We start from the raw sequence: 17508 nt of genomic DNA on the forward strand, positions 1-17508 counted from the left end.
CTAGCTGCTTGCGAGCAAGGCAGTTATCGAAAGAGAGAGAAACAGAGATAGAGACAGACACAGAGACAGAGACAGAGACACAGACAGAAACAGACAGACACAGGAAGGAAGCAAGCAAGTCACATCACAGTCACATCATGTCACATCACAAGCACCCAACAACAACCACGTTCAGGTACGACATCATAAAATGAATTTGCAATATAGGTTTCGTGCATTTCCTTGGATTTTGTGTGGATTGAGTGCGTTTTGGTGGATAGCACAGCAGGGGGCGGCAACAGGAACAAAAACAACAACAACGTTCGCTGCAACCATCTCGTCCAGCAGCCCACATCATCATCCCACCACCTTTGTTGTGTGTTGTTGTTTGTGAGGTGAGGTTGGATTGTTGATTGGAGGCAGCAGACACCACACAGACCACACACAGGCCACACACACAGCAGCCTGGAGGCAGCGCAGCCATGTCATCCTTCAGCGCCATGTTGCGGCCAAAGCTGGCTGCTGAAGGTGAGCAGTGTGCGAGCCTTTGTCTGCTTGTTTGTTGCACGACGATTGTTGGTGGATGAGGAGCCGCGGTGTTTGGTGGTGGTGGTGGTGGTGGTGGTGGTGGTGGATTTGTGCAAGCTGGCACTACGGTTCAATGGTCCTCAAGACAATGCTACTCCGTACCGTTGTGCCGTGCCGTGGCGGCTGCTTGCTTGCTGTGTTCGCAAGCGCTTGCAGCATCGGCAACCGCTACATCATGCACACCAGCACAGCACGATGCTCACCTCACACACCCCTGTCTTGCCCCTTTTTTCTGCCACCCTTGTTGTCTGGGGTTTGCCTGCTCGCATGGAATGGGTTTGGGCGTCATGCAGGCCTAAGACCACAGGATGGCGTTCCTGACATGACCCACATCTCCAACATCGACGTCAGCGGCATCAACACCAACCTGCGCGTTCGCTTCAACAGGGACGAGATCTACACGTACACGGGCTCCATCTTGGTCGCCGTCAACCCATACAAGAGCCTGCCCATTTACGAGCAGGACACCATTGACCAATACTCTGGAAAGCGCATGAGCGACCTTCCGCCTCACGTGTATGCAACGGCAGAGGCCGCCTTCCAGAACGTCCGCACCTCAGACACAAACCAGTCGTGCGTCATCAGCGGCGAGTCTGGTGCCGGCAAGGTGCGTTTAGATGTGCGTGTGTGTATACGTGTGTGTGTGTGTGTGTGGTGTGTGGGGTGTACGTTTGTACGTCTGTATGTGTGTATGTGTGTGTGTGTGTGTACGCCTGTACGTGTGTGTGTGTGTGTGTGGGTGGGTGGGTGTGTGGGTGACTGAAGTCACGCACACAGGGCCTCAGTGCACACTCTCGTTGTATCTCTGCATCTCGTCCCACAGGTCATCATCACGCTGACTCACCCCGTGCATGTTTATTTGGTGTTGCGTGCACGTGGGCGTGCTCTCAACGACGCGATGCAAACCATCAACACGGTGTAGACGGAGACGACCAAGTTTATTCTGCAGTACCTGTGTGCGGTCACCTCGACCACCACGTCGTGGGTGGAACAGCAGATCCTGCAAGCCAACACCATCCTGGAAGCTTTTGGTAACGCGCGAACCACCCGCAACGACAACTCCTCTCGCTTCGGAAAGTTTATCCAGGTGAGCGACCATGGTTGCGCACTGTGTGTGTGTCTGTGTGCGTCTTTGTTTGCTCGTGTGTGTGTTCAGATGAGGACTTGTCGAAGAATGATGGAACTTGACAGAGTTGTGCATTGTTGATGGGGGTTGCAACTACACCGACCCCCGCTCGATCGCTGCCTTTCTGGTTTGTGATGTGACGTGGCATGACTCATTGCTGTGCTGTGCTTGCGTGGCAGGTGTGCTTCGACAACAACTGCGAGATTCGCGGAAGCATCATCCAGGAGTATCTGCTGGAGCAATCGCGTATTGTGAAGGTGGCAAAGGACGAGCGCAGCTACCACGTCTTCTACCAAGTGAGGCAGTGGCATGCGAGCGTAGCAACAGCAACAATACTGTTTGTCATTTTCGAGGAGAGAAGAAAGAGAGAATGAGGGGGAAGAAAGGAGGAATGGGGTGGGGAAAGAAAAAGACAACAGACAAAAGCACACACACATAGAGTGCGCACTTGTTTAACCTTCTGACGATATACATTGCCGACCCGTCACCTGCGCTCGCCTGATGTCAGCTGCTTGCTGGCGGAGACAAGGAGCGGTTTCTGCTGGAGCCAAAGGAATCGTACCAGTTCCTGAACCAGAGCGGATGCTACACCCTCGAGGACTGGGATGACAGACAGGTATGCCCCCCACTGCCACGCTGCCACGCTCTTTATTGTGCGAGAGTATACTCCCGTGATGACCACACGCTTTGCACACTCACACTCACACACACAACACGCCACCACCTCTGTGTCCATGTTGCTTGCAGGCGTACGACGACCTGCGGCTTGCGATGACGGTGCTGAACATCAGCGACGAGCTGATTGACGGCATCTTTGGGCTCGTGTCAGCCATTCTGCACATTGGCAATCTCGAGTTTGTCGACATTGATGGCGAGACGGCCGGCCTCACCTCAAACGACGGTGCCATTCTCGCAAAGATTGCCCACCTCTTGGGGGTTAGTTGTTGCATGCGTTGGTGTGTGTTGGTTTCTTTGTTTGTTTGTTTGTGTGTGTGTGTGTGTGTTGAGTGTGCACGTGTGTTGAGCTGCAGCTTCTCTGTCTTCTTGGTCGTTGTACCCCATTTTATGCCTTTCCTCATCTCACCACACACACACGCATGCACGCTCGCACGAACACGCGCACACACGTGAACGCCACTGCAGTTGGATGCGCAACGACTGCGTGACATTGTGCTGACGCGACAGATTGTTGTTCGCGGCAACGCCACGACGATTCCATTCAAGCACACCGAGGCGATCAACAACAAGCACGCCATGGTTCGTCGCTGCTCGCCTGCCCTTTGTGCCAATGCATGCGATCTATGCAGGCACAGACATACCTGCTGGATGGATGGCTGTTGGTCATGTCAGATGCGCCTCTATTCACTGCCACAGTGCTTTCTTCACACACTGACACGCACACACACACACACTTACTCACTCACACACACACTCTCTCTCTTTCTCGTACACACACTGAACCCCGCTGACACACACTTACTCACTCACACACACACTCTCTCTTTCTCGTACACACACTGAACTCCGCTGACACACACACACACACAAACGCACACACCGCGTGCATCTGTTGCACAGGCGAAAGCGCTGTACTCGCGGACGTTTGCGTGGCTTGTTGACCAGATCAACAGCACGACCAACCCCGGCGAGTTTACGCACAAGTTCATTGGCGTGCTGGACATCTTCGGCTTTGAGAACTTTGTTGTCAACTCGTTTGAGCAGCTGTGCATCAACTTCACCAACGAAAAGCTCCACAAGTTCTTCAACCACTACGTGTTTGACCTTGAGCAAGCCGAGTACGACCGTGAGGGCATTGATTACTCCCACATCAAGTTTACCGACAACACGCTCTGCCTGGAGCTGATTGAGAGCTCGCCAAAGTGCGTTCTCCGCCTCCTCGATGAAGAATGCCGCTTCCCAAAGGTGCGTCATCAGGCCAGCACGCTCTGGCGTGGGTGGGGGGGGGGGGGTGACCAGATCTGTGTGCACATACCGCGCATTTTCAACACGCAGTATTCCGCCACCCTCCTCCTCTTTCCCTTTCGCACACGCACACGCACGCACACAATGCTCAATACTCACAATACACGCACATAATGCTCAATACTCACAATACACGCACACACACACACAATACTCACAATACTCACAATACTCACACACAATACTCACAATACTCACCATACACTCACACACAGGGCTCTGACCGGAGCTATCTTGAGAAGCAGCACAACGCGCTGTCGAAACACCCGCACTACATGAAGAGCGAAGACAAGACGCGATGGGACGAGGAGTTTGGCATCCGCCACTTTGCCGGCGACGTCGTGTACACCGTGGACGGGTTCCTGGAGAAGAACAAGGACGTGGTGCAGGACATGCTGTTTGACCTGATGCACTCGTCCACGTGTGCGTTTGTGCGCGACCTGACCAAGTTTCAGAACCTGCTTGAGGTTGACCGCCGCGTCATTGTCGGCTCGAAGCTGCGCCGCAACAAGTCCATCATGCGCAGGGGCACCTCCACAGACATGCGCACAAACAAAGGCAAGCCCACGGTTGGCGACACGTTCAGGCGGCAGCTCGCGGCGCTGGTGGAGGTGCTGGAGGCGACGACACCGTGGTACGTGCGGTGCATCAAGCCAAACAGCGACAAGAAGCCGCGCCTGTACGACGACGAGCTGGTGAAGACGCAGCTGCAGTACTCTGGCATGCTGGACATTGTGCGCATCCGCAAGCAGGGCTTCCCCGTGCACGTGAGGGCGGAGCACTTTGTTGAGAAGTACCACGGCATGGCGCGCGTGATGGGCAAGGCCCTGCCCAAGGACCCGCGCGACGCCGTCAGGCAGATTATGACCTTCATCAACGCCCCGGAGACGGAGTGGCAGATTGGCAAGACAAAGGTGTTCCTGCGCACGTCCGTGTTTGAGCCGCTGGAGGACCAAATGCAGAAGCTTCTGCAGGCCAAGGCCCTCGACCTGCAGCGCTTGCTGCGTGGCGCCATGGCTCGCGCCCGCTTCCAGCGCCAACGCAGGGCCGCCGTGCGCATCCAGGCCGCCGTCAGGGGCGCTGCCCTGCGCTGGCGGTACCTGCGGCAGCGCAGGGCAGCCGTCACCATCCAGGCGTACGTGCGCGGGTTCTTTGCGCGCGAATACGTCAAGGAGATTCGACGCAAGATCAAGGATGAGGAAGCACGGCGGAGGCGCGAGGAGGAGGAGCGCAGGAAGCGGGAGCTGGAGGAGGCCGGTGACGTCATGATGGAGGAGTCGGTGCTCGCCGCATCTCGCGAGCTCCTGGCCATGAGCCTGCAGGCACAGACGCAGGCGGACAAGGCGCAGGCCTCCACACACGCGGGCGTTGTCGACAGCCTGGACGCCCTGCTCTCCGGCAACTACATTGCCACGCCCGCGCTGAGCAAGCTGGACCACGCCGGCAGCGCCAGCGCCAGCGCCAGCTCCGGCTACGGCTCCGACGCCACGTCCATGACGTCTCGCTCCGGAACGAGCACGCTCTCGCGCAAGTCGTCGAAGCAATACCTGGAGGCCATGAGCAGCGAGCTGGACGAGCTGCTTGGCGGCGGCGAGGGCACGACCAAGCCCCCGGGTGCGCGCACGCTGCGGCGGCGCGAGCGCGTGGAGAAGAAGATTCAGCTGGAGACGGCGCAGGCCGGTGCGGGCATGTCGTCATCGATGACGGTGATGCCGGGCGCAGCAACTGCCGGGGCGCCATCTGGCCCGCGGGCAACGGCGGCGGCGGCAGGCGTGCTGCCTGGGGAGGCGTTCAAGCCGCACGAGTACCCGATGATCAAGTTTGCAGATGCGCACTTCAACGCACACCCGCTGTCGTCAGGCGGCACGCTGGGGCGAAGCAGCAAGAGCCTGCGCCGCGGGCAAAAGTCGGTGAACAACCCCATGCCCAAGACGGAGATGATTGTGTACACGAAGGCGTCGCAGCTGCCGACGTCGCTGGTGCACCTGCACAACCCGGAGAACACGGAGCTGGCGTGCAGCATCTGGAAGGACATGAACAAGCAGCTTCGCGGGGACCTCAAAGAGAACAGCGTGATCCAGAGCACGCAGAGCATTGTGGCGTACTGCCTCGACCGCAGCGAGCTCCGGGACGAGGTGTACTGTCAGCTCATTCGCCAGGTCACCAACAACCCGTCCCCGGAGCAGCAGCTGCGTGGGTGGCAGCTACTTGCCATCTGCGCGGCCTGCTTCTCGCCGAGCAAGCGCCTGTACCGCTACGTGATGGCGTTTATGATGACGCACCAGGCGGACTCGGTGGTGGGGGCGACGGCGACGTGGGCGCTGGACGCGCTGCGGCGGACCAAGCTGCACGACCACCGGCGCCGCTCGCCGCCGTCCGTTGTTGAGATCAACGCCATCCGGGAGCTGCAGCCCATCATCTGCCGCTTCTTCTTCCTCGACGGCAAGGCCAAGGCGCTCGGCGTGCACCCCTGCTGGACGGCGCGCGACGTCATTGAGGACCTGGCCAGCAAGATTGGCCTGCAGTCCACAGAGGGCTGGGCCTTGTTTGAGACAACGCCGCAGGCAGAGCACTTTATTCGCGGCACGGAGTTTGTGGCGGACATCCTGTCTGACTGGGAGTCTGCGCAGCGCAGCTCGATGCAGATGAGCAAGTACCAGACGACGGCGCGGCGGCGTGGCGCCAACAGCGGCGGCGCGTCCGGCATCACGCAGGCGCTTGGCGGCGGCGATGCGCGGTTTGTGTTCCGCAAGCGGCTGTTCCGGAACCCGCGCGAGCTGTCCAAGGACCCCGTCGAGCACGCGCTGCTGTACGCGCAGGCGGTGCACAGCGTCGTGCACGTGGACGAGTACCCCGTGAACGAGAAGGTGGCGCTACAACTGGCGGGCCTGCAGTCGCAGGTGGTCTGGGGCAACGCGCAGGAAGGCGTGGTGTCCCGGTACGAGGACGTGGAGCAGTACCTGCCGCTGCGCATTCGGGTGTCGGATCCGCACGCCACCAAGGAGGACTGGACCAACAAGCTGTACAAGGCGCACATGGAGTACGGGCGCGGACTCGATGCTGCGCGCGCAAAGGTGCTGTACCTGACGGCGGTGCAGCACTACCCGCTGTACGGCGGCACGTTCTTCGATGTGCAGTACAAGGGGTTCTGGTCGTACCCGGCGCGCCTGTTCCTCACCATCCATGCGGACGGCTTCAAGTTTGTGCAGCAGAAGACGAAGCAGGTGCTGGCGGAGTTTCCGTACTCTGCGCTGCGCAACGTGGAGGTGAACGCGGTTGAGGACACGATTACGCTCAACATGGACGAGAGCGCGGCGACGGAGGTGTCCAACTTCATGTTCTACACCCCGCGCAAGGAGGACATTGCCAACCTCATTGCGTCCTACTCGCCCGTTCACCGCAACTGGAAGGCGGTTGGCCAGGCCGCCGTCTCCCACCGCAAGATCACGGACAGCGACAAGGCGCGCGCGTGGGAGCTGGTGCGCTCGCACCGCTCCTTGCTTGCAGGCACGGGGATGCTGCGCAAGGTACCCGAGGGCGGCCGCGGCCTGCTGGCCAACACGCTGCGGCGGCGCTCGTCAAAGACGGGTGCATCTGCGGCGTCGGCGTCGGCGTCGTCGTCTGCGGGCGACTCCGCTGGCAAGGGCAGCAAGGGCATGCCGCAGGCGGAGATGGACAAGGCGTTCCCTGAGAAGTACTGGTCGTACACCAAGTCGAAGCTGCCGCAGCCGCTGACGGTGATGCCTGACGGGGAGCTGGAGGACATTGCGCTGGACATGTTCAGCTCGCTGCTGGTGTATGCGGGGCTCGCGTCGACGGGCGGGTACGCGGTTGAGGGCGACCGCGACCACATTGCGTTGGTGCAGACGGTGATTCAGCGCTGCCTTGACCGGGAGGAGCTGTGCAACGAGTTTTACCTGCAGCTCATCAAGCAGACGACGGAGCAGCCGGACCCCAACAGCCAGATCAACAGGCAAAACTGGTCCATGCTCGCGCTGCTGCTGGGCGTTGTTGTGCCGCGCCACAGGGAGCTGCTGCAGTACTTGTCTGCACACCTGCGGCGGTGCGGGCTGGACGGCTCAACGGAGGAGGGCAAGTACGCCCAGTTCTGCCAGCAGTGCCTGAACCGCACGATCATGAACAAGAACCGCAAGTACCCGCCGTCGCGGCAGGAGATTGTGTGCGTGACGAAGATGCGGCCCATCCACGCGCGCTTCTACTTTATGGACGGCGAGTTCCGCGCGCTGATGTTTGATGCCGCGGCGACGACGGCGGAGGTGGTGGCGATGATCAAGGAGCGCATTGGCCTGTCTGGCCGCGCGCCAGGGTTCTCGCTGTTTGAGGTGTTTGGCTCGCTCGAGCGCAACATGCTGCCGTGGGAGAAGGTGGCTGACGCGATTTTCAAGTGGGAGAAGTACGCGCGCAGCACCAACGCCACGCAGGAGCTGCGGCTCACGTTCAAGAAGCGGCTGTTCACGGGCAAGCCCGAGATTCCGGCGCACGCGATTGAGTTTGACCTGCTGTTCTACCAGGCCGTGGATGACGTGCGCAGCGACCGCTTCCCCGTGACGCCGGAGGAGGCGGCGTACCTTGCTGCCCTGCGCGCGCAAGTTGAGCTTGGCAACCGGGATGCGCTCGAGGTGACGAGCGGGGACCTGTACTCTGGCATTGTGCAGAAGTACCTGCCAAAGCACCTGCGCACGATTGTGCAGCCGGAGGACATTGCGGCGCACCACGCACGGCTGTCCAACAAGGCGGATGACGACTGCAACCGCGCGTTCCTGCGGTTTGTGCAGAGCTGGCCGCTGTATGGCTCGACGGTGTTTGAGGTGCTGCAGACTTACACGCAGGCGCTGCCCAAGAACCTGTGGCTTGCCATCAACGAGCACGGCTTCCACATTCTTCGGCGGCGGTCGAAGGAGCCGCTCATCTCGTATGGGTACAAGAGCATTGTCAGCTACAGCCCGTCCCTGCGCAACCTCATGATTGTCACGGGCTCGCTCACCCGCGGCACCAAGTTTGTGTTCACCACCAACCAGGCGTCGCAGATTGCGCACCTGATCAAGGACTACACCTACCTCATTCTTCAGCGACGCAAGCCAGGAAAGGCCGCAGCAAAGTGATTCCCGTCTCCCTGTGTGTGTGCGTGTATGTGTGATTGCGTGTGTGTGTGTGATTGTGGTGGTCGTGCCTTCAGTGTATTTCCCTATGTTCGTGGTGTCTTTCATTAGCTTGTGGTGGGAGGAAGGGAGCGTGTAGGAAGGGAGCGTGTGCGAGAAGCAGATGGCGAGCCTGTTGTGTGCACGTTGATCAGCATGTGTGTTTGTGTGTGTGTGTGTGTGTGTGTGTGTGTGTGATGAGCGCATTTCATGGGTTACACATGTATCGGATGTGGGCGGACGAAGCGGCGGCTCGGCCCTGGTGCAGAACGTTCTGTTGATCCCAGCAGTGGCTGGAATGTTGTATTTGGGTGTCACTGTGGCTTTCTTTGTTCATTTGTGTGTCTCGTCATTGGCTCGCGTTGATGTGTTCTTCATTGTCGTAGTTTTGTTCGTAATCTGTTTCATTGATTCATCTCACCCATGCATGTCGAGTGTCACCACACGCCAAAGCGTGCCATTGCGACAAGAATGATGATGACGACGCTGTGGAGCATGCAAGCGCGAATCTTGCTTGCCTGGTGCCTCACAGCAACAATAAACGCATCAACCCAATTCACATTAGCATGGGAACATGAAGGCCAAAGCAAAAGGGGGAAAAGGTGAGAGAGTGATAGAGAAGGGGTGGGGGGGCGGCGGGGAAACCTGACGCAGGAATCAGTATCATGGTTGGCGAATCGTGGTGCTGAAACATGTACATGCATGACAAACAAACTACTTGTTGGTCGCAACACGCGCGCGCTTGTGCGGTGGCTGATCTGCTGATGATCCCGCGTGGTCTCCATGCGCAACACCGCCACCACCGCTGCCGCCTGCTGGGTGCTGTGTATCGGTACCTGGCTTCTTCTTTGGTCGGCGAAGCGGGTGCGGCATGCCCTTGAGACCTGCTTTTGCGTTCACCACGGGCGGGCCTGGCGTGTGTGCGAGGTGTGGCGGCAGCCGTCGCAGCTTGCCCGCATCAGCAACGCGATATGTCTCTGGTTTGGGCAGCACCTTGTACATCTGGCCGTCGTACACCCGCAGTGCTGTGCTGGTGCTGCCAGCGTCGCTGCCTTCTGCTGGTTGCGACACGGGCTCGCCCAATGCCGGATCAAACGTGTATTTGATGGCGCGCTGGTTGTCGTACGCCTCCACCTCGCGCACCAGCACAACGTCCCTTGCTTGCAGCTGCATCTCCTCGCCTCGCTCCTCCTCGTCATCCTCGATTGCGTTGAAGTTCTTCTCGCCCGTGCGCAGCGTGACGTAATCCCCCAGCGCCTCCGGCTCGTGGTCCTTGTCGTCAAGCGCGTGCTGCACGTAATTCATGTAAAAGTCCTGCGGCTCCGCGGCTGTGTCTTGAGGGTTGGCAACCCGGCTGCCCACGTGGATCGCTGCATCCACCAGGCCCCGCTTCATGCGCGCGTGCGCCGTTCGCATGTCGTCCTTGATTTGCTCCATCACGGATTCGTGCTGCTGCCCCCGCTGGCCCTCATGTTCCATCCCGTCCTCGCCCTGCCGCCGTCGCCGCTGGCCCTGTCCCTGTCGCTGCTGCTGCTTGTTGTTTGGCGTCGCGCGTGGCTTGGATCGGGCAGGCGTTTTCGGCTTTGCTCCTTTCTTGCCCTGTGTTTTGCCACTTGCAGTGGCCTTCCTTTTCCCATCGCTCTTTCTCCTTCTCGGGCTGCTCTTGCTGCTGTTGCTGCTGTTGCTGCTGTTGCGACTGCTTGCTCTCTTGCTCGTGACTTTTGCTGCCTTCCCCGCTGGCTCACTACTATCACCGCCATCACCGCCATGAGTGTCGTGGCGGCGTTTCGCTGCAAGGCGTGCGCGCTGAGCACGCGTCATCACACCCGTGTGCAGATCAATGTCTGGCAGCTCGACAGGTTCCTCTTCCTCCTTCTTCACGGCGCGTGTGTTGCGCTGCCTTGGCTGCTTACGTCGCCCTTTCGCCCGCCGTGTGCTGGCCGCAGCCTTTTCCTCTTCGTCCCCTTCTGCTTGTTGCGGTTCTTCTTGTGCAAATTGCTCTTCGTCTTTCACCTCCCCCTTGGGCTGTGCTGTGCCACCCCTGCCACCACTACCACCATCACCACCATCACCACTACCACCACCATTGCCACCACCATTGCTCGTGTCCACCTCGTCTTCCTCGCGGAGGGCGTCCACCTCTGCCAGCTCCGCCTGCACGCCGGATGATGCCGCTGTTGCCGTTGGCGATGTAATTGCCTCCACGGGGTGGTGCGCGGGTGTTGCTGCAAACGCCGTCTCCAGCTGCTCCCACGGCGCCTCTGATGCTGCTGGTGGGCTCTCCCACCCCTGCTCCTTCATCTCCCGCCGCCGGCGCTCGTGAATGGCTGCCAGCTCGTCGTGCTCGCGCTTCGCGACCTGCGCCGCCTTTCGCTCCAGGTGGGCAATGTACTCCATGGACGTGCGGTACAGCGGTGACTCGCCACCAAACTGTGGCGAGATGTCGCCGTAGTTCGGGGACACGTCCCCATACCGCGGCGGTGACGCGCTGTCCGAGACGGGCGTGCGCGGAATCACAGGCACGCCCTTCTCCATACGCACGCGGCGGCCGACGTTGCTGCCCACGGGCCGCTCAATCACCTTCCGCACGCGTTCACCAGTCGCAGGCACTTCGTACTCGATGACGCGGAGCTCAGAGTCTGTGCCGCCATCATACGAGTATTGGCGACCGGCGGCATCGAGCAGCGCGTCCTGCCCGTCCTCGTTGAACAGCAGCCGCGTCGCCCAGCACACCACGGCCCCGCCCCGTGATGTGGCTGTCGTCGCTGCTGTTGCTGCAGGCGCAGGTGCAGGCGCAGGCGTCGTTGGTGCTGCCTTGTTCGCTGTGTCTTCTTGCTTGTCCGTCTTCTTCTTCTTCTTCTGCTGCTGCTGCTGCTGCTGTTCTGTTTGGGGTGTGGGGGCTGTATTTGCGGCAGTGGCTGGTGCCATGGCTGGTTCCGTGGCAGAGGCTTGCTTGGGTGCGCTGCTGGCATCCTGTGCCTGCGGCTGTTTGTGTTTTTGATGCTGGTGTGTTCTGGGTGTGGTGGAGGTAGGGGTGCGATGGGGCCTTGCCCTTGCAGCAGCAGGGGTCGTGGACGCTGACGCGGGCATGGAGATGCGCGCAACAACGGCCTGTGGCGCAGGCTCACGATAGTGGCACTGGGTTGGCGTGCACAGGTGCAGTGTCCCGGACCTGCGACAGATCCAGATGTTGTCCATGAGCCGCGTGAAGCCGAACGAGCCGCACTCGTCCTTTGTGCACTCGTGGTCCTGTGTGGCCCAAGCCGGTGGTGTGGTGTCGCTGCCGTCGTCCGTCGTGCACCAGGACGACACGCCACTGCGAATGTTGAACCAGTACGGATAGTTTGGGCGCACGGGGTCGTCGGGCATGCTTTGCTGGATGACCCAGTTGCGGTGCACGTCCTCCTTCCACTCGCGCTGGAGGCAGCGGGCCAGCAGGATGCACGCGTGTGCAGAGGTGTGGCATGCCGCCGTGTGCTGGTGCAGCCGCTTGTGGGAGAGGCACAGGGCAAGCGAGAGGCGCTGTGTCGGGTGAGGGAGTGAGATGATGTCGCACGTGGCGTCGCCGGGGCACTGCTCCTCGCCCATGCCCGGGACATCGAGCTGCACCTCGCCAGACTTGAACCCGTACCGCTTCTCCATGGCGGGAATGAGTTCCAGCAGCGGAAGGAACTCCTTGAACCTGATGGCAAAGTCCATGGCAAGAAACTCCTGGTCGCCCGTATGCAGTGCACGCAGCTTGTCACTGCTGCGGCTGCTGCTGCTGGCGGTGGTGCCGTCGCCCTGCGTGTCGTAAATGTGCCTGCGCACTGCATCTGAGAGCACGTTGTAGGCGTGGCTGATGCGTTGGAAGCGGCGGGCTGCCTCGTCCTTCTTGTCCTCTGGATTGCGGTCGGGGTGGTTCTTCAGGCAGAGCTTGTAGTAGGCCCTGCGGATTTTGGCCACGGAGGCCGTCTTGTCCACTTGCAGCACGTCGTACAAGTTCATTCGCTCAAACGCTTCCACGCTCACATGCTGCTCCTCGTCCTTCCCTTCTTCTTCATCATCTTCACCATCATCATCGTCATCAACATCGTCCTTGTCAGCAGCGGCAGCAGACCCAGTCGTGGTGGCGTCTTCGTGTTGTTCCTCATCCTCTTTCTGAGACTTGTCTTGTGTGCTTGCATCACGCACGTTGTGATCACTCGCTGCAGCATCTGTGCTCGTTGACGGCTGTTGGTGCTCTGGTGGTACCTCTTGTGGGCTACTGGAGTCATCTTGACCCGTGTCCATCATGGGAGGGGATCTGTGTTATTCTGTTCTCGCTTGTTGTAAGGTGTCGCTAAGTGGCGCGTGGAAAGTGTGAGACAGACGGTGGTCGCTCGATGGCCGGTGGGGGTGCGGTCGTTTGTCGTCTGCTGTTGTGCTCAGTCGTTCAGTTGCTTGCTTGCTTTGCTTGCTTGCTTTGCTTGCTTGATTGGTTGTTGCCGTTTGTGAAGATGTGCATTGAAATTCCGCAAACAAGCGGCGAACGCAACAACACAAAAACGGAAGGACGGCTGGGTGGTGTGGTGGCTGGCTGGTGGTGTGCGTTTGCAGATGGTGCATTCTTTGCTTCTCCTTCCAGCCTTCCATACAACACAGGCACCATCACCACCACCGCTGCCACGACAACCACCGCTGTCATCACAACCACCGCTGCCACGACGAGCGCGGCCAGTAGTGTAGCAGACATGGCTGACAAGGCAGAGCAAAAGCGGACGCAGACGACGCAAGGAGAGGACAAGCCAGGGCAGGAAGCCGATACGCTTGGCTGGGGTGAGCTGCGCACATCGGGAGCGCCCAAGCGGCCACCAAAGTCAAGGCGGCCAGAGTACCCACCCGACGACGATGAGGCAGATAGCGCAAACACCAACGGCACAACCGCAGGCTCAAGGAACGACGATATCTTGGACACGTACCGGGACGCGTTAACTTGCTTTGCCTGCTCGCGCCGCTAAGCTTGCGACAAACCCCCCAAGACAGGGATGTTGCCTCGCTGCCTCGCTGCCTTGCTGCTGTACTTTCCACGCGTGTGTGGTTTCCTTCTCCCATTCTCCCATTCTCCCGCGGCGCTCACGGCGAGTGCCTGTGCTTTTTGACTTTAATGTTCGCGTTCAAACGAAGCAACGATGGACGGTGTGTAATGTAAAGATGGGGTGCTAATCGATCAATGACTCCATGCTGTTTGCTTTTTGATTTCAGACCGTGTACTGAAAGTGTTGGAACGTGCGGATGCGTGACTTGACTGTTCTCTCACTCACATACAAACACAAACTTTCACTCGCATTCACCCGCACGCATGCACAGCATGTGAGCATTGAAGAAGCAAGTTGTACACAACAACTGAGAGGTGAAGTTACATACATTACATAACAAACATATGCCAAAGGTGAAGAGATGAGGGCAGCAACAATCAAAAGGATTGACGATACAGCCATGTGTAATGTAACGTAACGTGGTTAGGATGATGACGATGACGACACGGCAGATGCATCCGTTCCCTCTGAGAATGAGGATGAGGAAGAGTCAGACATGGTGGCGGTGGTTGTGGTGGTTGTGGTGGTTGTGGCGGTGGGCGATCCTGCCGAGAGCAGCTGCTCTTTTTCCTGCTGTGCCTTTCGCTCTGCCTCTGCCTCCTTCTGCATGGCGATGCGCAGCAGAAACCACAACTCCGCAACGCCAGCCACCACGGCGCACGCAATTCCAAACAGCACCCGCTGCAGCGGTGTGTGTGTGGGGGGGAGGGTGCAAGAAGTGCAATCAAGTGAGTGAGTGTGTGTGCCTGTGAGTTGCATGTGGGGAACGCAAGCATGGTGTGACCGTGAACGAGACAAACACACACACACACACACACACACACACACACACACACACACACACACACACACACACACACACACACACACAGGTGTACTCGCACAACACCAAGCCGTCCGGGCGCGCATACATGCAGCGCCATCGGGCAACACACAACAGCACACAAGGCACGCGCACCGAGCCTGTCTTTTCAAACGCGTAAGTTGAGGCGTAGAAGCCAAAGAAGAAGCAAGCGACGAGAGTGGCCAGCACGTTGATGGCGACGGTGAACTGGCGCTGCACCTCCCGCACTGATGTCAAGAGAGGACGTGGAGACACAAGTGAGAGGATATGGAGACACAAGTGAGAGGACGTGGAGACACAAGTGAGAGGATGTGGGGACACAAGTGAGAGGACGTGGAGACACAAGTGAGATGGTATCAAGACACAAGTGAGATGATATCAAGACACAAGTGAGAGGATGTGGAGACACAAGTGAGAGGATGTGGGGACACAAGTGAGATGATATCAAGACACAAGTGAGAGGATGTGGAGACACAAGTGAGAGGATGTGGGGACACAAGTGAGATGATATCAAGACACAAGTGAGAGGATGTGGAGACACAAGTGAGATGATATCAAGACACAAGTGAGATCAAGACACAAGTGAGAGGATGTGGAGACACAAGTGACACACACAGAGGACGGCAAATGGGGCCATGTACGCAATAAGATCGTTCGTGCATGTGTATGTGTTAGTGGGTGGGTGTCAGTAGGCGGCACGGGTTGGATGAAAGATATCGCAACAGCGACTTGGCATCACCTTCCATCGGGCTGGTGTCAAAGTCCCTCTGTCATTGCCAAAGGAGCAGATGATCAAACATGTGAACCACGATTCAAGAGACTTCGCAGTGCGCCACAGAAACACGACAGGTAACGCAAGCAACGCAAGCAACCAGAGAACATACACACGCGCACACGCGCAATCGATCAAAAACAAGCATACACAGGCACGGCGACTGACCTTTGGCTCGAGGTCCTTGACCATCTTGTTGTACTCGAGATTTGCAATGTGCGCCTTCAACTTCTTACGGCGCTCCACAAGCTCCGGTGACTGAGATGCAGTTGAGAGGATGCAGAATGTGGTTGAACGAGGACGGTGGGTCAGTTGTGACGGGTACAAGAGGAGAGGGAGGAAGGGATGGAAGGGATGGAAGGAAGAGAGGGAGGGAGGGAGCCGATGATAAGGTACAGCCGACACGCAACAACGTGCACGCCATTGTGTTCACGACGCACATCTGCACACACGCATTCACACGCATTCACACACGCGTTCACACACGCATTCACACAAGCATTCACAGGCGCATGCGCCCACCGGCTCGGGTTCGATGAGGGGTTGGCGGACAATCTGGGAACGGCGCATGAGGCGATGCATGCGTGGGGCTTTCTCCCCGCCTGCCATCATTGGATGAGGGTGAGCATGGACTCAAGCCGTACGTATCATCACATCATCAGAGGGCACGTCAGCACGAGATGGACCGGCGTATGCACAAATGCATGCCTGTAAGGTGTTAAAAAAAAGCACACAACAGCACACAACAAACAACAAACACACACACGCGCGCATACAACATACACACACACACCGAAAACGAAGACATGCAAGCAAAGCCATACAACACACAAACAAAACCTACATGCGCGCACACGAGCCCAAACACACATAGAATTGCCGAACCTGGCTTTTCAAATGCTTCTCGGTATCTGATGACAAGGTCACGCAGCATGGAGTACTGGATAGCAGAGCTCATGATATCGTCCGGCCTTTTTGGGTGTGAAGGGTCTGGCAAGTGCAACGTTCACGCAACACAATCAGCACGCGGAATGACATGAGGGCTCCTGATTGACAACCGCTCAGAGACAACCAGCCACGCACACGCAACAAAACGAAAATACCATCCGTTTGCACACACACACACACGCACACGCACGCACACACACACACACACACACACGCACACACACATACACATACACACACGCACCTGTGATGTGTCGCAATGTTGACTGTTCTTGTATGTTGAGGCAGAAGACGGGCTTGGTGTCGCCTTGGGAGCTCTGACGCTGGTTGCACTCCAAGCACTTTGTGGCGAAATCGCGCATGGCGGGCGTCACACTCACAAGGACAGGCTCATCGCTCGTCCCCGCTGTGGTGCGGAAGGCTCGTGGCCGCAGCTGTATCCTGTGCCTGATCTCGCCTGCCAGCTTGATGGCCTGCTCCTCATCCACGTACCGCTCGCGCCCCATTGTGGTTTGCATGCGTTTTGGTTGTGCCAGACGAAAAATAGCAACATTTTCCACATATTATCGGCAGCTTTCAAGGCAGCGAGTCGCTCACGACCCGAACGCAACAGAAAGCAGACATAAAAAGAAAAAAGACAACAGGGCGAAGATGCAAGCGGCCAGTGACACCGTTCGTGATGTGCAACGGGCAGAAGGGGACCACCAGCAACAACAACAGCAGCAGCATGAGGGACAAGGGGAGGAGAGCCAGAAGCCCGTGAATGGAGAGGAGGAGGAGGAGGAGGAGGACGGCATTGACGCCCCTCTTGTATTTCAGTGCGCAGCGTGTCGTGCTGTTGTTGGTGACTCCTTTGCGTGGGTGTGCTCTGACCAGGACCTCAACACCATCACCCTTACGGGTAGATGTGTTGTATTGTGTTGTGTTGTGGATGTGGATGTGAATGTGTACTTGGGTGGACGTTTGTGTGTGTGTGTGTGTGTGTGTGTGTGTGTGTGTGTGTGTGTGTGTGTGTGTGTGTGGTGGTGGTGGTGGTGTGTGTGGTGGTGTGT

General features: G+C 58.3%; 5 protein-coding genes across 5 annotated transcripts in view; 3 read left to right on the forward strand and 2 right to left on the reverse strand.

The window, feature by feature from the left end:
* Positions 1 to 232: 232 nt before the first annotated feature.
* PTSG_02189 (myosin-X) lies at positions 233 to 9390 on the forward strand. The gene is made up of 9 exons (XM_004996618.1): positions 233 to 507; positions 861 to 1174; positions 1490 to 1654; positions 1873 to 1989; positions 2202 to 2309; positions 2441 to 2629; positions 2837 to 2950; positions 3272 to 3616; positions 3892 to 9390. Exons 1-9 carry the CDS (start codon positions 462 to 464, stop codon positions 8797 to 8799), a joined length of 6306 nt encoding a protein of 2101 aa, XP_004996675.1. The 5' UTR covers positions 233 to 461; the 3' UTR covers positions 8800 to 9390.
* On the reverse strand, positions 9226 to 13313 carry PTSG_02190 (chaperone protein dnaJ). Its single transcript, XM_004996619.1, has one exon. It carries the CDS (start codon positions 13108 to 13110, stop codon positions 9550 to 9552), a length of 3561 nt encoding a protein of 1186 aa, XP_004996676.1. The 5' UTR covers positions 13111 to 13313; the 3' UTR covers positions 9226 to 9549.
* PTSG_02191 (uncharacterized protein) lies at positions 13200 to 13814 on the forward strand (the record flags this gene model as incomplete). The annotated part of the gene is made up of 2 exons (XM_004996620.1): positions 13200 to 13212; positions 13459 to 13814. The coding sequence occupies 2 exons, from the start codon at positions 13200 to 13202 to the stop codon at positions 13812 to 13814; spliced, it is 369 nt and encodes a 122-aa protein (XP_004996677.1).
* Positions 13815 to 14089: 275 nt separating this feature from the next.
* On the reverse strand, positions 14090 to 16988 carry PTSG_02192 (uncharacterized protein). The gene is made up of 7 exons (XM_004996621.1): positions 16701 to 16988; positions 16394 to 16498; positions 16031 to 16110; positions 15677 to 15766; positions 15476 to 15503; positions 14851 to 14963; positions 14090 to 14573 (listed from the first exon to the last, which is right to left on the reverse strand). Exons 1-7 carry the CDS (start codon positions 16972 to 16974, stop codon positions 14316 to 14318), a joined length of 948 nt encoding a protein of 315 aa, XP_004996678.1. The 5' UTR covers positions 16975 to 16988; the 3' UTR covers positions 14090 to 14315.
* A 35-nt stretch (positions 16989 to 17023) lies between these two features.
* Positions 17024 to 17508, forward strand: part of PTSG_02193 (uncharacterized protein) — a 2409-nt gene continuing 1924 nt past the window's right edge. Inside the window, exon 1 of the mRNA XM_004996622.1 lies at positions 17024 to 17357. Within this exon, the coding sequence (XP_004996679.1) occupies positions 17108 to 17357 (250 nt within the window). The 5' untranslated portion in view covers positions 17024 to 17107. The remainder of the gene's footprint in view (positions 17358 to 17508) is intronic.

The sequence above is a fragment of the Salpingoeca rosetta genome (assembly GCF_000188695.1).
Source record: "Salpingoeca rosetta unplaced genomic scaffold supercont1.5, whole genome shotgun sequence".
In the NCBI taxonomy this organism is placed as follows: domain Eukaryota; class Choanoflagellata; order Craspedida; family Salpingoecidae; genus Salpingoeca; species Salpingoeca rosetta.

Excerpts from the sequence above, each read along its gene's own strand:
- PTSG_02189 (XM_004996618.1), top strand. The coding sequence starts at position 462 with ATGTCATCCTTCAGCGCCATGTTGCGGCCAAAGCTGGCTGCTGAAG. Across the intron at positions 1,175-1,489 it reads GCGAGTCTGGTGCCGGCAAG|ACGGAGACGACCAAGTTTAT; the intron begins GTGCGTTTAGAT and ends AACACGGTGTAG. Across the intron at positions 2,951-3,271 it reads TCAACAACAAGCACGCCATG|GCGAAAGCGCTGTACTCGCG; the intron begins GTTCGTCGCTGC and ends TCTGTTGCACAG.
- PTSG_02190 (XM_004996619.1), bottom strand. The coding sequence starts at position 13,110 with ATGATGGACACGGGTCAAGATGACTCCAGTAGCCCACAAGAGGTACCA.
- PTSG_02192 (XM_004996621.1), bottom strand. The coding sequence starts at position 16,974 with ATGCAAACCACAATGGGGCGCGAGCGGTACGTGGATGAGGAGCAGGCC. Across the intron at positions 16,499-16,700 it reads AACATTGCGACACATCACAG|ACCCTTCACACCCAAAAAGG; the intron begins GTGCGTGTGTGT and ends TGCACTTGCCAG. Across the intron at positions 15,767-16,030 it reads CCCTCATCGAACCCGAGCCG|TCACCGGAGCTTGTGGAGCG; the intron begins GTGGGCGCATGC and ends ACTGCATCTCAG.